General features: G+C 35.5%; 1 protein-coding gene across 6 annotated transcripts in view; it reads left to right on the forward strand.

Annotated features, from left to right (window-relative positions):
* RPS6KA3 (ribosomal protein S6 kinase, 90kDa, polypeptide 3) overlaps window positions 1-19,893 on the forward strand; it is a 93,608-nt gene that overhangs the window by 40,850 nt on the left and 32,865 nt on the right. For all 6 annotated transcript variants that reach the window (XM_015564867.1, XM_006765111.2, XM_006765113.2 and 3 more), the window contains 9 exons: window positions 3,170-3,250; window positions 4,031-4,110; window positions 4,705-4,811; window positions 8,477-8,514; window positions 8,694-8,836; window positions 9,024-9,094; window positions 18,696-18,784; window positions 18,978-19,042; window positions 19,341-19,443. In XM_015564867.1, coding sequence (XP_015420353.1) covers window positions 3,170-3,250; window positions 4,031-4,110; window positions 4,705-4,811; window positions 8,477-8,514; window positions 8,694-8,836; window positions 9,024-9,094; window positions 18,696-18,784; window positions 18,978-19,042; window positions 19,341-19,443 — 777 coding nt within the window. The remainder of the gene's footprint in view (window positions 1-3,169; window positions 3,251-4,030; window positions 4,111-4,704; window positions 4,812-8,476; window positions 8,515-8,693; window positions 8,837-9,023; window positions 9,095-18,695; window positions 18,785-18,977; window positions 19,043-19,340; window positions 19,444-19,893) is intronic.

A 19,893-nucleotide genomic window follows, 5' to 3' on the forward strand; every position in this document is an offset into this window, starting at 1 on the left:
TGAGAGGTGGTGGGGGGGGGGGGGGGGGGGGCAGTTAGGGGCAATCAGGCAGGCAGGCAGGTGAGCAGTTAGAAGCCAGTGGTCCAGGATTTTGAGAAGGATGTCATGGATTGGAGAGGGTGTAGGCTGGGCTGAGAGGACCCTCCCCCTACCCCATGCATGAATTTCATGCACTGGGCCTCTAATAAACACATAAAACATGCTTTGTTATAAACCAGTACATCCTAATCAAAATTCCTGATTATAGGATGATTTATATTTGTCACTAGGTCTTTAACTAAGTAAAAGAACCAATATTATAATTATTACACAGTTCTACCTCAGACAAAATGAAAGAATTCTTTAGTGAGTGACTCTCACTGCACATTTTCAACTAGACAAAGTCTCATCAGTGTTACATATAAGGAAGTTATCTCCCAAGATAATCGTAACAAAAAGAAATCATCTTGTTCTAGCCTCTCATTTTATAAAGAAGGTAGCAGGAAGTTTCTGAGCAGTGAAAGGATTTGGCCATGGTAACCCATCTAGATATTAGCATGGCCATTAAACTATAGTTTTTGACCCCCAGGTAATTATTGTTTTCATTATGGTAGAATAGTAGAAATGGAATATAAACTTATTGCTTACTGAACAGAAGAGTGATTTCTAAGTGATAAATTTTGTAAGATCTGTATAATATTTTTAAAGATGTAGAAATTTGGAATCCAGCATTAAGGTAATAGGAACATAATCCAAGTTTGTAGCAGTGGAAAGGGGGCAGATTTGGGCTAGACAGGGACACAATTATCAGCAGGCCTAGGTGATGAACCTCATTCACATAAATAATAGAAAGGACCTGTTGTATATAAGACACCAGAGTTGTAATGATAGGACAAGATAATGAAATCAGAGGTTGGTATTGAATTTGATACACTAGCTGGACAAGTCAGTGAAAAAGAGCTACATAGACATTGAGAGCAATCAATTTCTATTCCTGATTTGACCATTTTCAGTCACTGGCACCAAAATCCCCCAGTTGGAAGTGGAAAACTAGTAGACAGGGAAACAGGATTTTTTAAGCTTCTTTGTTTATTTTCCCCAGAGGTCTTATTTCTGTGTTTTAAATATCTGTGGTCACCTTAAATTGAAAGGAAAACCAACTCATCTTTCTCTCTGACCCCCTCCAAAAAGATTCTCTTTACCATTCTTTTTATTTAAACTTTGGCACAACCATTCAGTCACCCTGGCTTGAAAAATAGAAGTTATCTATGATTTATCCTTATTATGCAACAGAAAAAAAAATAAAACTTTAAAGAATGATCATTTTCACCTCTTAAATCCATTGAGCTACCAACACAAGTATACTGCTTCTCAGATTGTATTGTAATCATTTATTTACTTGTCAGTCATTCCCACCAGATTATGAGCTTCTTGAACATTACTTATTTGTATTTGCTTCACAGTGCCTGGCATATAGAATTGCTCAGGAAAATGTTTGGTTTATAAAAGAGAACTGCCTATAGGGTCACATGTAAATTCTTCCTGGCATTTCAAATTGTTCATAATCTGTATCCTCTCTACTCCACCTCCCCACTTTCCACACTGTTTTGGTTCCTTCCTGTTCATCATGCATGCCTTTGTGTTCCTGCTAGCGGTTGGTATTCCATACCTGGACTTTTCTTCTCTAGGCCCAGTTCTTCCCACCAACCTAAATTCCACTCTAAAAGTCCCTAACCCTACCTTTTCCCTCTAGCCTTCCTATATAAGTAACACTGATCTTTTCCTTTTCTGAATTCCTATGCTACATATTGCTAGTAATAAATCATTTTACCTCTTTATCATATCAACCATTTAATTGAAGATCTCTTATATACCAGAATCTGGAATGTACAAACCTCATCTCAAATGGTCACACAGCTCCCCAGAGGTATAGAGGTATTATCCCCATTTTGTCAATAAAAGGTAACTGAGGTCCAGAGAGTTTAAGTAACTAACTTGCTTAAGATTGCACAATCTGAATCCAGATTTTTCTAACTCCAAAAAGTCTTTGCCTTACCAGTTGCACCATAGTATTTCCTCTTCCCCTGTTTCTCCCCCATCAAAATAGATCTTTTGGCATATATCCACCCTTCCCCATATCTGTCATGTGTTCTAGATGCTTAATGAATGTTTGTTGAATTGAGCTGATATGGTTGATAGGGGTATTGAAACCTATTCCCTTTTTTATGTTTTAACTAGTGTCCCAGTGCATAGATTCGTGCACATTGAAAGGAAATTAATTAGAAGAAATATTTTAATATCGCTGTTCGCATCTTACTAATGAAAATAGGATTCTACTGAGTCTCCTATCTACCTACTCCAGGACTCCTGTGAAGATCAAATGAAATGAGTCCCGGGAAAACGCTTCACAAACATTTGGTTAAACTGTAAAATGTTTGCACCTGGCTATAAAGCAAGTGGTGTTCCTGGGCTGAAGAAACTCTAAGGATGCTAGTCCTAGGGAGAGGAAGCCCGGCATTGCTACATGACATCGTTACCCGGTGCCCACAGCCACCATTTCCGGGCTAGGCTGGGCTGTGGGCTGCATTTTGCTCCACAGGGTCTTGGCAGCATTGGCTGCGATTTGGTGGGGTGTCATTCCAGGGTGGTGGCAGGGCCTGTGTCCCACTTGGGGGAAGCTGAGTGTTGGTTTGTCGGTGCCAGGTCCGTGGTGCCATTTATTATTAAATGGCCAGTGCACATCATGGCAGCTCCTGCATTGAACATCTGCCCCCTGGTGGTCAGTGCGTATTTAGCTACCAGTCAGAAGGACACTTAGCCTTTTATAGATATAGATATGTCATTGAGATGCCTCGTTCTTTAAATGTTGCTCTTTTTTGGTCATTTTTTTAATAACTTTAATTAAAATACTTATAATTTAATGTTAACGCCAATATCAAATATGTTTTCTGTATTTATTTTTTAACTCAAAGCACAGATTTTATAAATATATACAATTTCTTCTGGTTATATAATTTGGTAAAAATATAGTTATTAATTTTAAAAATTCAAGAGTAAGATGTATAAAATGTGATTTGCTTTTTTATACATACAAGCACAATTTTATTTAAAATAAGCACCAAAGACATTTTGTTTTAAAGCTTATCTCTGAAAGCTATTGCAATGTAGCCATATGTGCAATATTTTATAGTTCGAGACCGTGTTCGGACAAAAATGGAGCGTGATATCTTGGTAGAAGTTAATCATCCTTTTATTGTCAAGTTGCATTATGGTAAGTTATAAACCACCTCCCACCTCACTTCACCTCAATCCTCACTTCCTTATGACATTCAGATATACTAATGTGTATAAATATTTATTTGTGTATATTTATGTGTTTAGCAGATATATATAGTAAAGTCATAGAAATTAAATCATTACTTGACCACACTTTAGAAGCTTTTATCACATTTAACTTTTATGTTTCTTTTAAACATTATCGTGTCTGAGTGGGTAGCCCTAGGAACAGGTAATAATAATAATTTTTATTATATTAATAATAATGTGTTAGCCAAACTTAAAACAATAAAGATCCCTAATGTCCTGAAACTGTTATCGCCTATCTTTCCCCCAAAGGCATGTGCGCTTTTTCGCAGTGGGTAAATGTATGATGATTCCTATTATATGTAATTAAAGCTAACCAACCCACATTTTTTTTCTGTAGTAAAGTGAGATGGTTTTTGTATTTTGTTTCATGTTTAAATAAGACTTTTTCTTTGGGGAATTTTTCTTATTGATCATATGTTTTAAAACTATTGTATTTCTCAGAGACTGGTACCTGAAGAAAACCTAACAAATGTTCTAGTGGTTTCATAAAAAGAAACACTACATTTAATATTTCTACATGGAAGCTAAGAGAAGTCAGTGGGTATCTTCGAAATAAAAATCAGTTTAGATCTATGATATAATTATTAATTTGCTAAAAATAACAATTTATGAATGATTTTACCTAATATAAACCTAAGAAAATAAACTATGGTGGATTAAACAAAAATTTTCTCTCTTCATTCAGCTTTTCAAACTGAAGGGAAGTTGTATCTTATTTTGGATTTTCTCAGGGGAGGAGATTTGTTTACACGCTTATCCAAAGAGGTATATGATTAATCTTTGTTTTAATCTATTTATACTCACCCTGTTTCAACTAAAGCTTTGTTACATTTCAACATTACGTTTATCATATTTTCTCTAGTGGCACAAGATTCTGACATTGAAGAATTAGAGCAAAAAGAGGTTTTTTGTTTTTTTTTACCTTTTGAATTTATTCTGAAAGTAGGACTTTAAATTCATTAATTATCCTGGTCTTTCATCCTTCTTTTAGTTACAGTTTTCTTAGAAACAATAATATATCAACAAGATATCCTTAAAGTATTGGTAGTGGAAATTCAGCATGCATTTTAAAGATCACTTTTCATTTCTAAGATATTACTGTGGTGGGGCAACAATCACATATTCGTGATATAGTTGTTACTTAACAAAATGCAAAAGTGTTTCTCCCACAGTGCATATTTATCATTTAGTAAGTAATTAGTTGACTGATAATTTTGCAAATTTCATATGTAAATTGTGTATAAAATTACATGTAATAGCAAAGTTATTATTTTTTAATATTTAAACTCTGGGATGGAACTTTAAATGAAAATTACAGACAAAAAGAAAATAAAGACAGAAAAATTATTTTTATTTTAGGTGATGTTCACAGAAGAAGATGTCAAATTCTACTTGGCTGAGCTTGCACTTGCTTTAGACCATCTACATAGCCTGGGAATAATCTATAGAGATTTAAAACCAGAAAAGTAAGGAATCATACTACTAAGTTGAATACAATGTAATATCATTGTTTAGGAGGTAATAAAAGGTAAAAATTACTTCATAGAACTATCACAGCATTGCAGTAGAGTCCATGTGCTTCACATTTCTGCTAAGACTATGTATTCTCATACTTTTTTTAAATATGTTTTTTTGATTTTTAGAGGGAGAGGGAGAGGGATAGAGAGATAGAAACATTGATAAGAATCATCAATTGGCTGCCTCCTACTGGCCCCCTACTGGGGATCTAGCTGGCCACCTGGGTATGTGCCCTGACAGGGAATCGAGCTGATGACCTTTGGTTCATGGATCAACACTCAACCACTAAGTCATACCGGTTGGCTTAAATATCTGTTAATCAGAATTTCTGCTAATATTATCTTGCTTTCATTTACATTCTTTGATTTGTAATGAGGTTGAAATCTGTTTTCATATGTTTGTATTTTTGTGTGATTTTTCTGTTCATGGCTTTTGCCCATTTTTCTTTTGGAATGTTATTTTTGCCCATTGATTTGTAAGAGACCTTTACAAATTAAGAATTTAACCGTTTAACATACAGGGTGGGGCAAAAGTAGGATTGCAGTTGTTCATATGGGAACTAATATAATAATAAACAAGAATACAAGAATAAACTTTGTTTCACGTACTCACAGCTGTAACCCTGCTTTGGCCCCACTCTGTATTGCAAATACATTTTTCTGGTTTGTCTTTTTATTTTATTTATGCTATTTTAACCTACACAAGTATATTTTTCCTCAGATATATCAGTCTTTTGTGATTTTTTTCTTTGACTTTTATTCTTAGAAAGGCTTTTCCAATCCCATGATCAGATTTTCTTCTAATTTTATAGTTTCTGTTTTTACTTTTAACTCCATCTAGAAGTGTTTTGGTATGAGGTATGGCATAGAGCTAATGCTTTCCTCCAAATACTGTTTATTGAAAATGTTCTTCTCCATATGATTTCAGATTTTAAGTGTGAGTTGAGCAAATTTCCCATTGCTTTTATAGCAGCAGTTACTAATATTTAAATTGTACGAACTTCTGATTTTTAATTTGGGTTTATCACTTTTAGTAAGGAAGCTTTTTCCGCCTTAACCGGTTTGGCTCAGTGTATAGAACGTCGGCCTGTGGACTCAGGGGTCCCAGGTTTGATTCTGGTCAAGGGCATGTACCTTGGTTGCGGGGCACATACCCAGTGGGGGGTGTGCAGGAGGCAGCTGATTGATGTTCTCATTGATGTTTCTAACTCTCTATCCCTCTCCCTTCCTCTCTGTAAAGAATCAATAAAACATATTTTTTTTAAAAAAAAGTTTTTTCCTCTTTTTAAGGAAATAAACAAGAGCTTTGCTCTATCAGAAATTTTTAAAATAACTTTATTGAGATATAATTCACATAGCATACAATTCATCCACTTAAATTTTACAGTTCAATGTTTTTTAGTATATTCAGAGTTTTGCAACCATCATCTTTATCAAGAACTTAGATATAACTTACATTACAATGTTACATGCACAATTTGCATAATTACAATAGGAAACAGAGAAAATGCTCCTTTGGAATCCTTTTAAGTGATCATTTAGAAATTGTTTACTTTCACATTTTATGTTTGGTTTTTTATATATTTTGTTTTGGGATGTTTCATATAATTCTATTTTTATTCCCTGTGTAATTACTGGGTTTTTCTCATCATTTTCCCAATTTCTAACTATCATTACGTAAGATATAATCCCTGGTAATAGTAATATAATCTTTAGAAGAAAAAGTTACTATAAACATAAAATTAAACATTCATAATAAAAATATGTTAGTGTTTTTGCCCAGCCGATGTAGCCCAGTGGTTAAGTGTTGACCTATGAACCAGGAGCTCAGGGTTCCATTCCCTAGCAGGTCACATGCCAGGGTTGTGGGCTCGATCCCCAATAGAGGGTGTGCAGGGAGGCAGTCGATCACTGATTTTTTCTCATCATTGATGTTTCTATCTCTCTCTCCCTCTCCCTTCTTCCCTCTGAAATGAATAAAAACATGTGCTTTTTAAAAAAGATAATAGATGGACATGGTTACTTAAAAGAATGCTTTAGAAGGTATAAATAATACCCTTTTAACCACGTTTTCTTTTTTTCCTCTCAATATCAAGAATGATTTTAGAGTTTGTTTTGTTTTTAAAACTGTCTTTCATATATTTGTTAGAAGGGAGAATGATTTCTACCATACCTAATAATTCCTTTTATATTCCTTAAATGTATTGGTCTGCTTCATAATCAAGTATAATCAAAATTAGTATTTTTTGCTAACAAGTCCCTTATTAGGAAGAGACTTGAAAAATATGTCCTTAATGGATTACTCTTGGTGACAAACTTTATTGTAATCATAGTTGAATTGATGACGTAGGAAGATTGGTAGTATTTTTGACAGTAAAATTTCATTATAACAAAATTTGGCTTGAATATTTTTAGTTAGAAGTATAAGTAAGGAAATGTCTATATTATGAAATAGCTTTGATTATAAGTTAAACAGCTTATTCCTTGACCTTTCAAGTCATATACCAAAATACCTATCCAGAAATACAATTGGCTTACAGTTTAGTATTTAATTAATGATGTTACTCTCCACTCATGTATTTGCTAAAGCCAGAAACTTGAGTGTCTTCTCCATTTTTTTCTTTTTTATCACAACCTATATCTAAGAGCTCATTAAATACCCCTTATTTTTTCCTCTAAATTTGTTTTCTAAAATTGTAAGTCTGTTCATTTCTACCCTCCACACATGTAAACCTTTTATGGCCTTCAATGCCCTTGAAAAGAAGCCCAAACTATTAAGAATGCCTTATTGGCCCTTTGTAGACTGGCCCCATTCATTCAACATGCATTTCTTTTTTTAAAAAAAAATTTTTATTGATTTTAGAGAGGAAGGGAGAGGTACAGACAGATAGAAACATCAATGATGAGAGAGAATCATTGATCGGCTGCCTCCTGCACGCCTCACACTGGGCATGTGCCCTTGACCGGAATCGAACCCAAGACCCTTCAGTCTCTCCACTGAGCCAAACCAGCTAGGGCTGCATTTTTTATTTGTCTGTGCTCTGCCAGGCACTGAGCTACTAGATGAATAAGACCTTCTAGATAAAATAGTGGAAAATGTATACAGTGAAAGGATGGGTCAATAAAAACCAAGGAGTGTGAGGAAGGTGTGTTGAGGAGAAGATTGTGTTGATTGTGTCAGAAAAAAAGCTAGGGAAGAATGATTGAGTCAGATGCCTTAAAAATGACCAAGAAAATGACAACTCTAGCACATTCAACTAAAATATGTAGACCCTCTGTCTATTGTGCTGGGGAGTTTAGTTAGGTCATCTCTGCCGAAGGGCATTAGAAAGAGCAACTTAGAAGAGCATATAGGTTTTGTCTCTTTTTCTATTAGTTTTCTAGTGCGCCCGGCTCATTAATACAAGTTTATAAAGCTTAACCTTTGGAATTTGTTATAGTCATGTGTCCAAAAAATAACATTTTTCCTCCTTGACCTTTACCTTCTTATTCACCGTCTAAAGCACTATTTTAGAATGAGTGTGGTGATTTGATGCTTAAAGTAATTTAGTTTTAGCATCTGTAAATCTCTAGTGGTTTGAAAAGATTTTCTGACTTTGTCTCTTTTTTTTCAGCATACTTCTTGATGAAGAAGGTCACATCAAATTAACAGGTAAAATTTCTCATTTTATTAAAATACTTTCTCTACTCTATATAAATTTCCTTTAAGGTCGATCATGGTATTGGATTAGAATATTTTTATAATTAATTTAAATATTGGAACTCTAAGTTTAAACTTTACATATGCAAATTATTGTAGGGTATTTATTAATTCTATATTTATTTTGGCAGATTTTGGCCTAAGTAAAGAGTCTATTGACCATGAGAAGAAAGCATATTCTTTTTGTGGAACTGTGGAATATATGGCTCCAGAAGTAGTTAATCGTCGAGGTCATACTCAGAGTGCGGACTGGTGGTCTTTTGGTGTGTTAATGGTGAGGTTTGGAATGTCTTTTTTTTCCCAGAAGTTTAGTAATGAAGAGAGTAGAAATATAAATCATATGTTTTATTATATAGCAATTTTAGAAGATTTGGTTGTAATTAAGATGATACTTTCTTACCTTCTGGCCTTTAGATTTTATATTATTGACTAATACCTCTGATTATTCTGCCATTTTGTAGTTTGAGATGCTCACTGGTACACTGCCCTTCCAAGGAAAAGATCGAAAAGAAACAATGACTATGATCCTTAAGTAAGTACTCCCTACTGTATGTTTTGATGAGATTTAAAAGTAAATGTTTTGCTCGACCGGTATGGCTTAGTAGTTGAGCATCGATCACGGTTCAATTCCCTGTGATGGCACATGCCCAGTTTGCGGGTTCGATACCCATTGGGGGCGTGCAGGAGGCAGCTGATCAATGATTCTATTTCATCATTAATGTTTTAGTCTCTCTCTCCCTCTCCCTTTCTCTCTGAAATCAATAATAAGATTTTTGAGTGTTGGCTATAGTGTAAACAATAACTAAGAAATTCACCAATATTATGACATTAGTATTATGTGGTTTAAATACAAATAAACTCCATTTAGAGTACTCGTATTGTCCTCATGTTTGTTAATGAAGTATTAAAAGCTTTACATTTGCTGAAACCGGTTTGGCTCAGTGGATAGAGCGTCGGCCTGCGGACTGAAAGGTTCCAGGTTCGATTCCAGTCAAGGGCATGTACCTGGGTTGTGGGCACATCCCCTGTGGGAGATGTGCAGGAGGCAGCTGATCGATGTTTCTCTCTCCTCGATGTTTCTAACTCTCTCTCTCTCTCCCTTCCTCTCTGTAAAAAATCAATAAAATATATTTTTTTTAAAAAAGCTTTACATTTGAGATTTGGAATATGACAAGGATGCCCATTATTTCACTTCTGTTCACATTGTCCTGGAACTACTAATAAGAACAGTAAGACAAGCAAAAGAAGTAAGGTTTAAGATTTTAAAAGGTTTAAAGTTTAAGGAAGAAATATAATTGTCATTATTTAGATAACACATGATCATGCCCATAGAAAATCCAATCTTCATATAAAGTCTTGGAATTAATGAGTTTAGTAAAGTTGCTGGATAAAAGGTCAATAAACTCTATGTCATGTCTGTATACCAGCAACAAAAAATGCTGTTTATAATCTATATATATAAAAAGCCAGGGACCTTAACACCTGAACAACCGGTCGCTATGATGCCCACTGTGGCCAGCTAACTGGCCCAATCGGGATGGGGCTGGACGGCCAACCTCCTGTGGTCCCTCCCCCTGGCCAGCCACTCCTGATTGGACTCTCCCACCCCAATTAAGGGTGGGGCCAGCTGGCACTACCCTGCCCCTGATCACCCTCCCCAACCCAATAGAGGGCATGGCTGGCCGGCCAATCGCCCGCTGCCCCTCCCCGTAGCTGGCCTGGCCCTGATCAGGCCCTGATCAGGGCGGGGCGGCCAGCCAACATCCCGCCACCTCCTCCTGACAGGCCCAGCCCCAATCTGCCCCTATTGGGGCTGGGCCGGCAGACCCCACCTATACACAAATTCATGTACTGGGCCTCTAGTTGTATAATAATGTCAAATACCTGGGGATAAATCTAGAAAGAGTTATATAAGAACTCTACAGAAAACTAGAGAATTTTATTTTAAAAAATTTAAAAGACCATAATAACATGGAAGGTTGTACTATATTCATATTATGACAGAGCCAATATTACAAAAATGTGGCTTCTATAGCTCAATGTTATCCAAAGAAACATAATTTGAGCCACATGCATAATTTTAAATTTTCTAGTAGCAGCATTAAAAAAGTAAGAAGAAAATTAAAATTGTTTTTTATATAGCCATGCACTATATAACAATGTTTCAGTCAATAATGGACCTGATATATGATGATGGGCCCATAAAATTATAATGGAGCTGAAAATTCCCATTGCTTAGTGACATCATAGCCACTGCATTGTGGTGGTGACACATTACTCAGGTGTTTGTGGTGATGCTGGTGTAAACAAACCTACTATGCTACCTGCCAATCATAAAAGTAGAGCACATATAATTATGTACACTGTATTTACCATTGTGTTATAATTGCCTACAATATTCAGTGGAGTAACATACTGTACAGATTTGTACCCTTGGAGCAATAGGCTATACCATAGATCCTAGGACCTAGGTGTATAGTAAGCTATACTACATATATCTAGGTTTCTGTAAGTACAGTCTGTGGTGTCCGCACAATGCCAAAATCACTAATGACACAGTTTTCAAAACATAGTGCATGACTGTAATATATTTCATTTGACCCAGTATATCCAATAAATTAACATTTCAGCATGTAATCAACATTAAAAATGATTAATGATATATGTATTTTTTTCATAGTTATTTGAAACTCAATGTGGATTTTACACTTAGAGTTGGGCTAGCCACATTTCAAGGGCTCACTGGCTGTCTGTGGCTAGTGGCTACCATATTGGACAGCATAACTATCATTTGAATGCAAATCAAATTTGAGTCCTAACAATTTTTTTTTGTGTGGAACTTGATTCTAATAAGATAATACAAAGGACCAAAAGTAACTAAAACACTCTGAAGAAGTTCAAGATAGGGAGACTTGCTTTACCAAGTGTCAAGTTTTACTATAACTGTAATTAGAAAATATGCCATTGAAACAAGTATAGAAAATAGACTTATGCAGTACAATAGAGAACCCAGTAACAAACGTATACATATATGGACACTTGATTTACAACCATTGGAAATTAAAGAGCAGTAGAGAAAGAACAGCATTTTTTAAAATAAATCATACTGGAAAAATTGGTGTTCGTGTAAAAAAAAGCAATCCCTATCTCACACCAAACACAAAAATCATCTCCAAGTATATTACATATGTATATGTGTGTATATGTATATACATACATACTTGCTTATTAAAAAGGCAAAAAATATTCTAGAAGTATATGGAATAATATTTTCATGATCTTAGGGGTAGGAAGAGTAATCTTCACACACAAAAAGCACTAGTTAGAAAAGAAAAGATTGATATATGATGACTACTTTAAAATCAATAACTTTTTCTCATCAAAAGATTCCATTAAGAAAGAGTAGAGAAGAAAATTGTGACACATATAAGGGCTTATATCCAGAATATATCAAAAGCTCCAGTCGATCAATAAGAAAAAGACAGCCTAATAGAAACATTGGGTAGAGAACACAGGGATTTCATTGGCCAATAAACTTATAGAAAGATGCTTACCCTCATTAATCAGAAAATGCAAGTTAAAGCCACAGCAAGCTACAACCACATACCCACCAGAATGACTAACAGTAAAAAGGCTGACAGTACTAAGTGCTGACAGTATGTGGAGCAGTGGTAACTTTTATACATAGCTGGAAGGAATATAATACTTTTATAACCATTTTGGAAAGCAGTTTTTGGCATTATCTTCTGAAATCATATATATATATATATATATATCTCCAATAATTCCACTTTTAGGCATGCACCAGTTTATGTGCATCAAGGTACTTGCACATCAAAAAACAAGTACAGCCCTGACTGGTTTGGTTCAGTGGATAGAGCATCGGCCTGTGGACTGAAGGGTCTAAGGCTTGATTCCAGTCAAGGGCATGTACCTTGGTTGTGGACACGTCCCCAGTTGGGGGTGTGCAGGAGGCAGCTGATCGATGTTTCTCTCTCATTGATGTTTCTGACTCTCTATCCCTCTCCCTTCCTCTCTGTAAAAATTCAATAAAATATATTTGTAAAAAACAATAAGTACAGCCCTAACCGGTTTGGCTCAGTGGATAGAGCGTCAGCCTGCAGACTGAAGGGTCCCAGGTTCGATTCCTGTCAAGGGCATGTACCTTGGTTGTGGGCACATCCTAGTAGAGGGTGTGCAGGAGGCAGCTGATGGATGTTTCTCTCTCATTGATGTTTCTGACTCTATCCCTCTCCCTTCCTCTCTGTAAAAAATCAATAAAGTATATTTAAAAAAAAAACACCAAGTACAAAGATGTTCATAACAGCATTATTTGTCATAGTCAAAAAATGGAAACTGGATCAATCATTAACTGTAGAATGGATTGATAAATTATGGTATATTTATATAATGGAATACAGCAGGGGTTGACATACTACTTGTAAATATTTTAGGGTTTTTCAGGCCAGACACAGCCTCTGTCACATATTCTTAATGTTTATTTTTGTTTCCAATACTTAAAAAATTGTAAAAAACCATTCCTAGCTTGAAATCCATATAAAAACAGGCTGAAGCCTTTAGCCCATGGGTGTAATGTGCCATATAGCAAAGAAAATGAACAAACCACAGTTATATGCAACAACTTGGGTAAATCTCATAAGAATGTTGAGCAAAGGCAGTTCAGACACAAAAGAATGAATGCTATATGATTCTATTTATAAAGTTTTAAAAACAGACGAACTAAAGCCTAGATTTTAGGGTCTACATTTAGATCACAAGAGCCTGAGGCAAAAGAAGGAAAGTGGTTACATTAGATGAAGGGTTCTAGCAATGTTACATTTCTTAGTCAGATGACTATTCACTTTGTGGTAAATCATTGAGCTGTGTATTCTGGGTTGGATTGTTTTGCACTTTATGTTTTCCTTCACAATAAAAAAAGAGGTTTAAAATGTTTGCTGTATAAATGAATGTTCACTGAACCTTTATCACTCCCATCTACTCTGGCCCTTTTCTTTAAGCCAGTGATGACTAACTTATGACACGCGTGTCAGAGGTGACACGCGAACTCATTTTTTTGGTTGATTTTTCTTTGTTAAATGGCATTTAAATATATAAAATAAATATCAAAAATATAAGTCTTTGTTTTACTATGGTTGCAAATATAAAAAAATTTCTGTATATGACACGGCACCAGAGTTAAGTTAGGGTTTTTCAAAATGCTGACATGCCGAGCTCAAAAGGTTCGCCATCACTGCTTTAAGCTAACAAACACACTCTAGTGTTGGAAAAGAAAAACAACTTTTTTGACCTGCCTTGCCTTCCAAGTTTCTGCACCATCTACCTGCATCATTTCAACACAAGCCTCTTTAAAGAGTAGTCTTTCTTTTAGCATTTTTGGGCTGCTTTTGTTCTGTAGTCTGTCATTCCTTCCCACTACTCTATTAAAACTTCTCTCACGATTGTCATGAGTGATTTAGTTGCTTAATCCAGTGGCAGATTATTAGGAAGGTGACTTTTTACCATGTGTTCACACAATTCATTCAACAGATGATTGAGATCTTGTTACAGATACTTAGGATGCAGTGTGAACAAGACTGACAAGATCTTCTGTGGTCAAACAGAGTTTGCATTCTACTGGGGCAGACAGGAATTAATATTTAAACAAATAAATATGATAATTTCAAATATTAATAGGAGGAATAGGGATAATAAACCAGGGTACTCTTGAAGTGTGGGGGCAAGGGCAGGAGCCATTTTAGATGGGACAGTTAAGGAAGATCTGAAAGGTCTTTGACATTGTTGGCCACTCCTTCCCCCTTAGTTTTTCCTGCTCCCATCGGCTTCTCCTACCTCTAATCATTCCTCTTTTGGTCTCTTGCTTGACCATTTCTTCTCTGCCTGCCTTTCTCTTTTTAATTATGAAATTTTTCAAACATAAATTTGCAAAAGTAGAATAATACAGTGAACACACATATATCAGTCACCCAGATTCAACAGTCATCAAGATTTTGTGACATTTGTTTCAAGTATTCCTTTTTTTCTAATTTACTGAAATATTTTAAGCATTCCAAACATGTCATTTCTCACCTACTTCAGTTTGCATCACTAAAAGTATGGATGTTTTCTTACATAACCACATCTAACAAAAGTAGTAATAATGTTTGGGTATTATCTAATACCAGTGTTTCACCAGATTTTTCAGGTAGTCTCCAAAACGGTGTTTTTATAGTCCTAAATTAAGTCTGCTCATTTCATTTGGTTGTATTTCTTAAGCTTCTGTTCATCTAGAACATTCTACCCCTGCCCCACCCCCTTGACACTTACTTGTAGAAACCAAGTCAGTCAGTTTAGAATTATTTTTTTCTAATTTTATCTGTGAAAAGATAAGACCACTTTCAATATCTGAAACAAAAAGCACAAAGCAGATGTATTGTTTACTATAGTAAGGGAAAGCAATGCTGGTTCAGTAGTCTTTCCAAGGAGAGCAGACCACTGTTCCTTTATATCAGTGGTTCTCAACCTGTGGGTCGCGACCCCTTTGGGGGTTGAACGACCCTTTCACAGGGGTCAGCTAAGATCATCGGAAAACACATATATAATTACATATTGTTTTGTGATTAATCACTATGCTTTAATTATGTTCAATTTGTAACAATGAAAATACACCCTGCATATCAGATATTTACGGTTCATAACAGTAGCAAAATTAAAGTTATGAAGAAGCAACGAAAATAATTTTATGGTTGGTGGTCACCACAACATGAGGAACTTATTAAAGGGTCGAGGCATTAGGAAGGTTGAGAACCACTGCTTTATATGGTTTTGGGGAAGGGTGGAGTTCAAGACGTGGCAGCTTTTCAGGGCCATGAGTGGATTGACATCATCTCTAAGAATGTGGTTACTTGGGTCAATTGGCATTCAGGTGTGGTTAGTGTTTGGCTAATTTTCACAGAGAGCCATTGGTTGGTTTGCAAAAACAACAACTATGTACACCTGGGCAAGTTGTCTTTCATCAATTGAATGGATTTAAAACCAGTTTTGGTGGCTCTCTTGCTACCATGGTAACATAACAGTTCTTTTTGTAGGAGTATGCAAATATCTTTATTCTCCTTGTGATACCATTTAACTTGTTCCTTTATTCTGTTTCTAGTTAAACTTTTTTGGCAAGATTATTTCATAGCTCATGCTGTTGCATCACATCAAGAGGCTTACATCTGGTTGTTCCACTTTAAATGATTAGTTCCCATGGCTACAACTGATTCCTCCATTGTAAAGTTCCCTGTCAGGCTTTCATCTGTTGGTTTCCTCTATTGATAATCATTACTTGAAACAATTATTTTACTAGGGCTTCAAAATAGTCTTTTTCTATTACTGTTACTCTTTCATTTATTAGTTGGGTGGTGGTTGTGTTTTTGGTGTTTTGTTTTGTTTTGTGTGTTTGTTTGTTTTGTTGTTGTTGTTTTTGAAACAATGAACTTTCCCTCTTCAACTAGGGCTATTTAGTTACCTTTAAATAAGGCTCAAAGAAGAAAGGCAGAATAAATGTTTAATTATTTTCTTAATTTAGTTGTGAGAGCCCTAATTACTTTCATTGGGGGTTGTGTCCAATGACTTTGGTTTTTATGTTAGTTTTGCCCTTTTTTCCCTATAATGAACTTGTGGGATTTAATAATCAGTGTGATTCAACCAATTGCATTCATTATTTTTGATGCCCAAATTGTCCTTATTCTGATCACTTTTAAATGTTCTTGTTACCCAGGGTTCCATCTCTAAAATGCTTTTCTGCCCCTCTGTGCTCACTTTCCTGTCTTCCCTTATAACTACTTTCAGCATTTTAATTACTCCCAGATCACACTTTCTTACCTTAACTTATCAGACACCAGACCTATATTCTCATTTATTCCCTTGCCTAGTTCTCCCAAAATGTATGACATGCATCACTTAACATTTTTATCTCTATTTGCTGTACTTTTTCTCGTGTATTCCCAATTAGTAGCATTTCCATGCAGCCAAAAACCTGGAAATCATTTTTTATTTTTTTCTTGCATATGCAGGTATTCACCAAATTTGCTGTCAGAAATATTTTAGAGTCTCAGCCCTTCCTTTGCATTGAACTGCTTACAGTTTTCAGACCATGATGATCTCCCACGCACACTAATGGGTCAAAGCTTCTAAGTACTCTGTCTATTACCTACCAGTGCTTCCCACTCCAGATAATTTTATACTACCCTTGGAGTTACCTTCTTAAAAATAAATCTGGTCATGTTAGTCCACTGTTTAAAGACCACTGCTTTATCCCTATTACCTAATATGGTAATGTTTCCCCAGATTTGTTCAACAGAACCCTAACTGTATAAGATGTTAATGGGTATTCTCTGAGAAAGAGTTGTTAGAAACAAATGTTTAGAAAAATACTGATTTTTTTTTCACTCTAGATGTCTTGGCCTTTTATATGTAATGTATTAAATTCTATGGTTTCAGCAGGGGGGTATAATAGCATTCCACAAACTCATTGTACCATGAAAAGGTTTTGTTGTTGTTAACTATCTAGAGAGATTAATGCTATTCAGTAAAATGTTGGAGAAACACTGGCCAAATGAATAAATTCTCAACCTTTAAATTGCATTGAAGACCTTTCACAATCTCTTGTACTAAATTTGATATTCCCTACTGTTTTCTTAGCATTCTTTCCATATGTCCTTCTGGATTTGTCTCTTAAATTACCAGGATTATCTATATCCTTCTTCCCTACTACCCATCGGAGGCTGTCTTTATCTCTGTACCCTAAGCACTAAGCAGTGTTTAGCACATAGTAGCTCAATAGCATGCTGAATAATAAATGGATCTATTTCTGAAATAGAAATTTCTCTGCTAGCCATTTTCTCCAACTGTTACTATTTTCATACTTATAGGATCATTGGTTTCCATAATTTGTAGGTTGGAGAAAAGAATAAAATTATATATTAGAGTTGAAACAGACCTTCAAGCTCATCCAGGCCAGTGGTTTTCAGACTGTGTGCTACAATCTCAAATATTCCACAGACCCCTTTCCTACCAACTCCTCTTCCCTGCATGGCTATTAAAGGGAATGAGAAAGAAAAATAAACGTAAGAAGCACATGTTCTTTTAGCAGTTTTAAATCTTGGATTTCTTAAATTCCTTTTGAAAGGGGGTTCCAAGGGTACAGTTTAAGAACCATTGATCTAATGTCCCATCCCCTTGCTTATGAAGAAGTGGTAACTGGCCCAAGGGGATTGACTTTTCCAAGGTCACAAAGTTCTTAGAAAAGAGCCAGAACTAGGACTCAGATGATCTTACTCTCACAATAGTGCTTTTTATAAAATTCTGAAAAATGAAACAGTTCATTAGGGCATTATGGACTAGAATTATTATTTGTTCACACCAAAACTTTATACACAAATGGTCTTAGCAACTTTGTTTATAGTAGCCCAAAACTGGACACAATCTAGGTATCCTAGTTTAACAGGGAAATATGTAAACAAAATGTGGTACATTTGTGACATGGAATACTATTACTTAGCAATAAAAAGGAATGAACTATCAGTATACACAATAACTTGGATATATCTGAAGGGAATTCATGCTGAGTAAGGAAAAAAAAGCTTACCTACTGTATGACCCCATTTACATAACATTCTTAAAATGACAAAAATATAGAAATGGAGAAAAGCTTAGTGGTCTCCAGTAGTTAGGAATTTGGGAGAGAGAAATGTGGGTGCAGTTATGAAGGGGCAACATGAGGGATCCTGGTGGTGATTAACTGGTCAGTATTTTTACTGTAGTATTGGATATAAGAACCTTTATTTGTGATAGAACTAAACACACACACATACACACACACACACAATGCAATTAAAACTGGAGACATCTGAATGAGATCAGTGGATTGTACCAATGTCAATATCCTAGTTATGACAGTGTACTATAGTTTTATAAGATGTTACCTTTAGACTAAACTTGGTAAAGGGTACACATTCTCTCTCTCTCTCTCTCTCTCTCTTCTTACAACTGAGTGTGAATCCACAATTATCCTAAAATAAAAATTTAATTTTAAAAATAAAATACAGTTACCTCCAAAAAATAAAATGTTATCATGTGGATTTATTATTTAGAGCTAAACTTGGGATGCCACAGTTTTTGAGTCCTGAAGCCCAGAGTCTTTTACGAATGCTTTTCAAACGAAATCCTGCAAACAGATTAGGTAAAATTTTTATTTTGTTTCTTTTGTGTGTTTGTTGGGATTTGGTTTGGGGGAAGGTGGAGGCTGATATTTGTTTTTGTTGTGGGATTATGAACTATTAGGACAAATATTAAAAATGAAGTCTAAATAAACAATATATATTCCTCCTTGAAATAAAATAACCATTTAATCAAAACTGGTTAATTTTTGATAGGTGCAGGACCAGATGGAGTGGAAGAAATTAAAAGACATTTATTTTTCTCAACAATAGATTGGAATGTAAGTATAGAATGAAAACTTACTTGACGATTTTTTTTAATCTTAGATAAAATGTCAGTTTATTTTTTTTTATTGCTTAAAGTATTACAAAGAGTATTACATATGTCCCCCTTTTTTTTTCCGCGCCCTTGACAATCCCCTGGCCCCCCCTACCCACCAGTGTCACACTCTGAAGTGAGATCATGTGGTATTTTTTCTTCATTGACTGGCTTATTTCACTTAGCATAATGCTCTCCAGTTCCATCCACGCTGTTGCAAATGGTAAGAGTTCCTTCTAAGTCTCTCTTTTTTCCTTCAGAAACTATACAGAAGAGAAATTCATCCACCTTTTAAACCTGCAACTGGCAGGCCTGAAGATACATTCTATTTTGATCCTGAGTTTACTGCAAAAACTCCCAAAGGTAAGGAGAAAACATGAAAACCCAAATACAAGAATATATTTTTAATTTGTTTAAAATATGTTTTTATTGATTTTTAGAGAGAGGGGAAGGGAGAGGATAGAGAGATAGAAATATCAATGAGAGAGAAACATCATCAATTGGCTACCTCCTGCACACCCCCTACTGGGGATTGAGCCAGCAATCCAAGCATGTGCACTGACCGGAGTCGAACTGGGAACCTCCTGGTGCATGAGACAATGCTCAGCCACTGAGCCACACTGGTTGGGCAATAATATTTTTCTTGTTCAATCAGGAAATCTTTTCCAGTTTAATTTTTAGATTCTGACATTATGTCTTGAGACCACTGAACTAAATTCTTTTCTCCTAAATTATCTGTAGGTCCCCCTTGTATCCCCCCCTAACCAGGAGCCATAGCATTGGTAGGTTACCATTTAGGGCTGCCCCATCCAA

The sequence above is a fragment of the Myotis davidii genome, unplaced genomic scaffold (genome assembly GCF_000327345.1).
Source record: "Myotis davidii unplaced genomic scaffold, ASM32734v1 scaffold161, whole genome shotgun sequence".
In the NCBI taxonomy this organism is placed as follows: Eukaryota; Metazoa; Chordata; class Mammalia; order Chiroptera; family Vespertilionidae; genus Myotis; species Myotis davidii.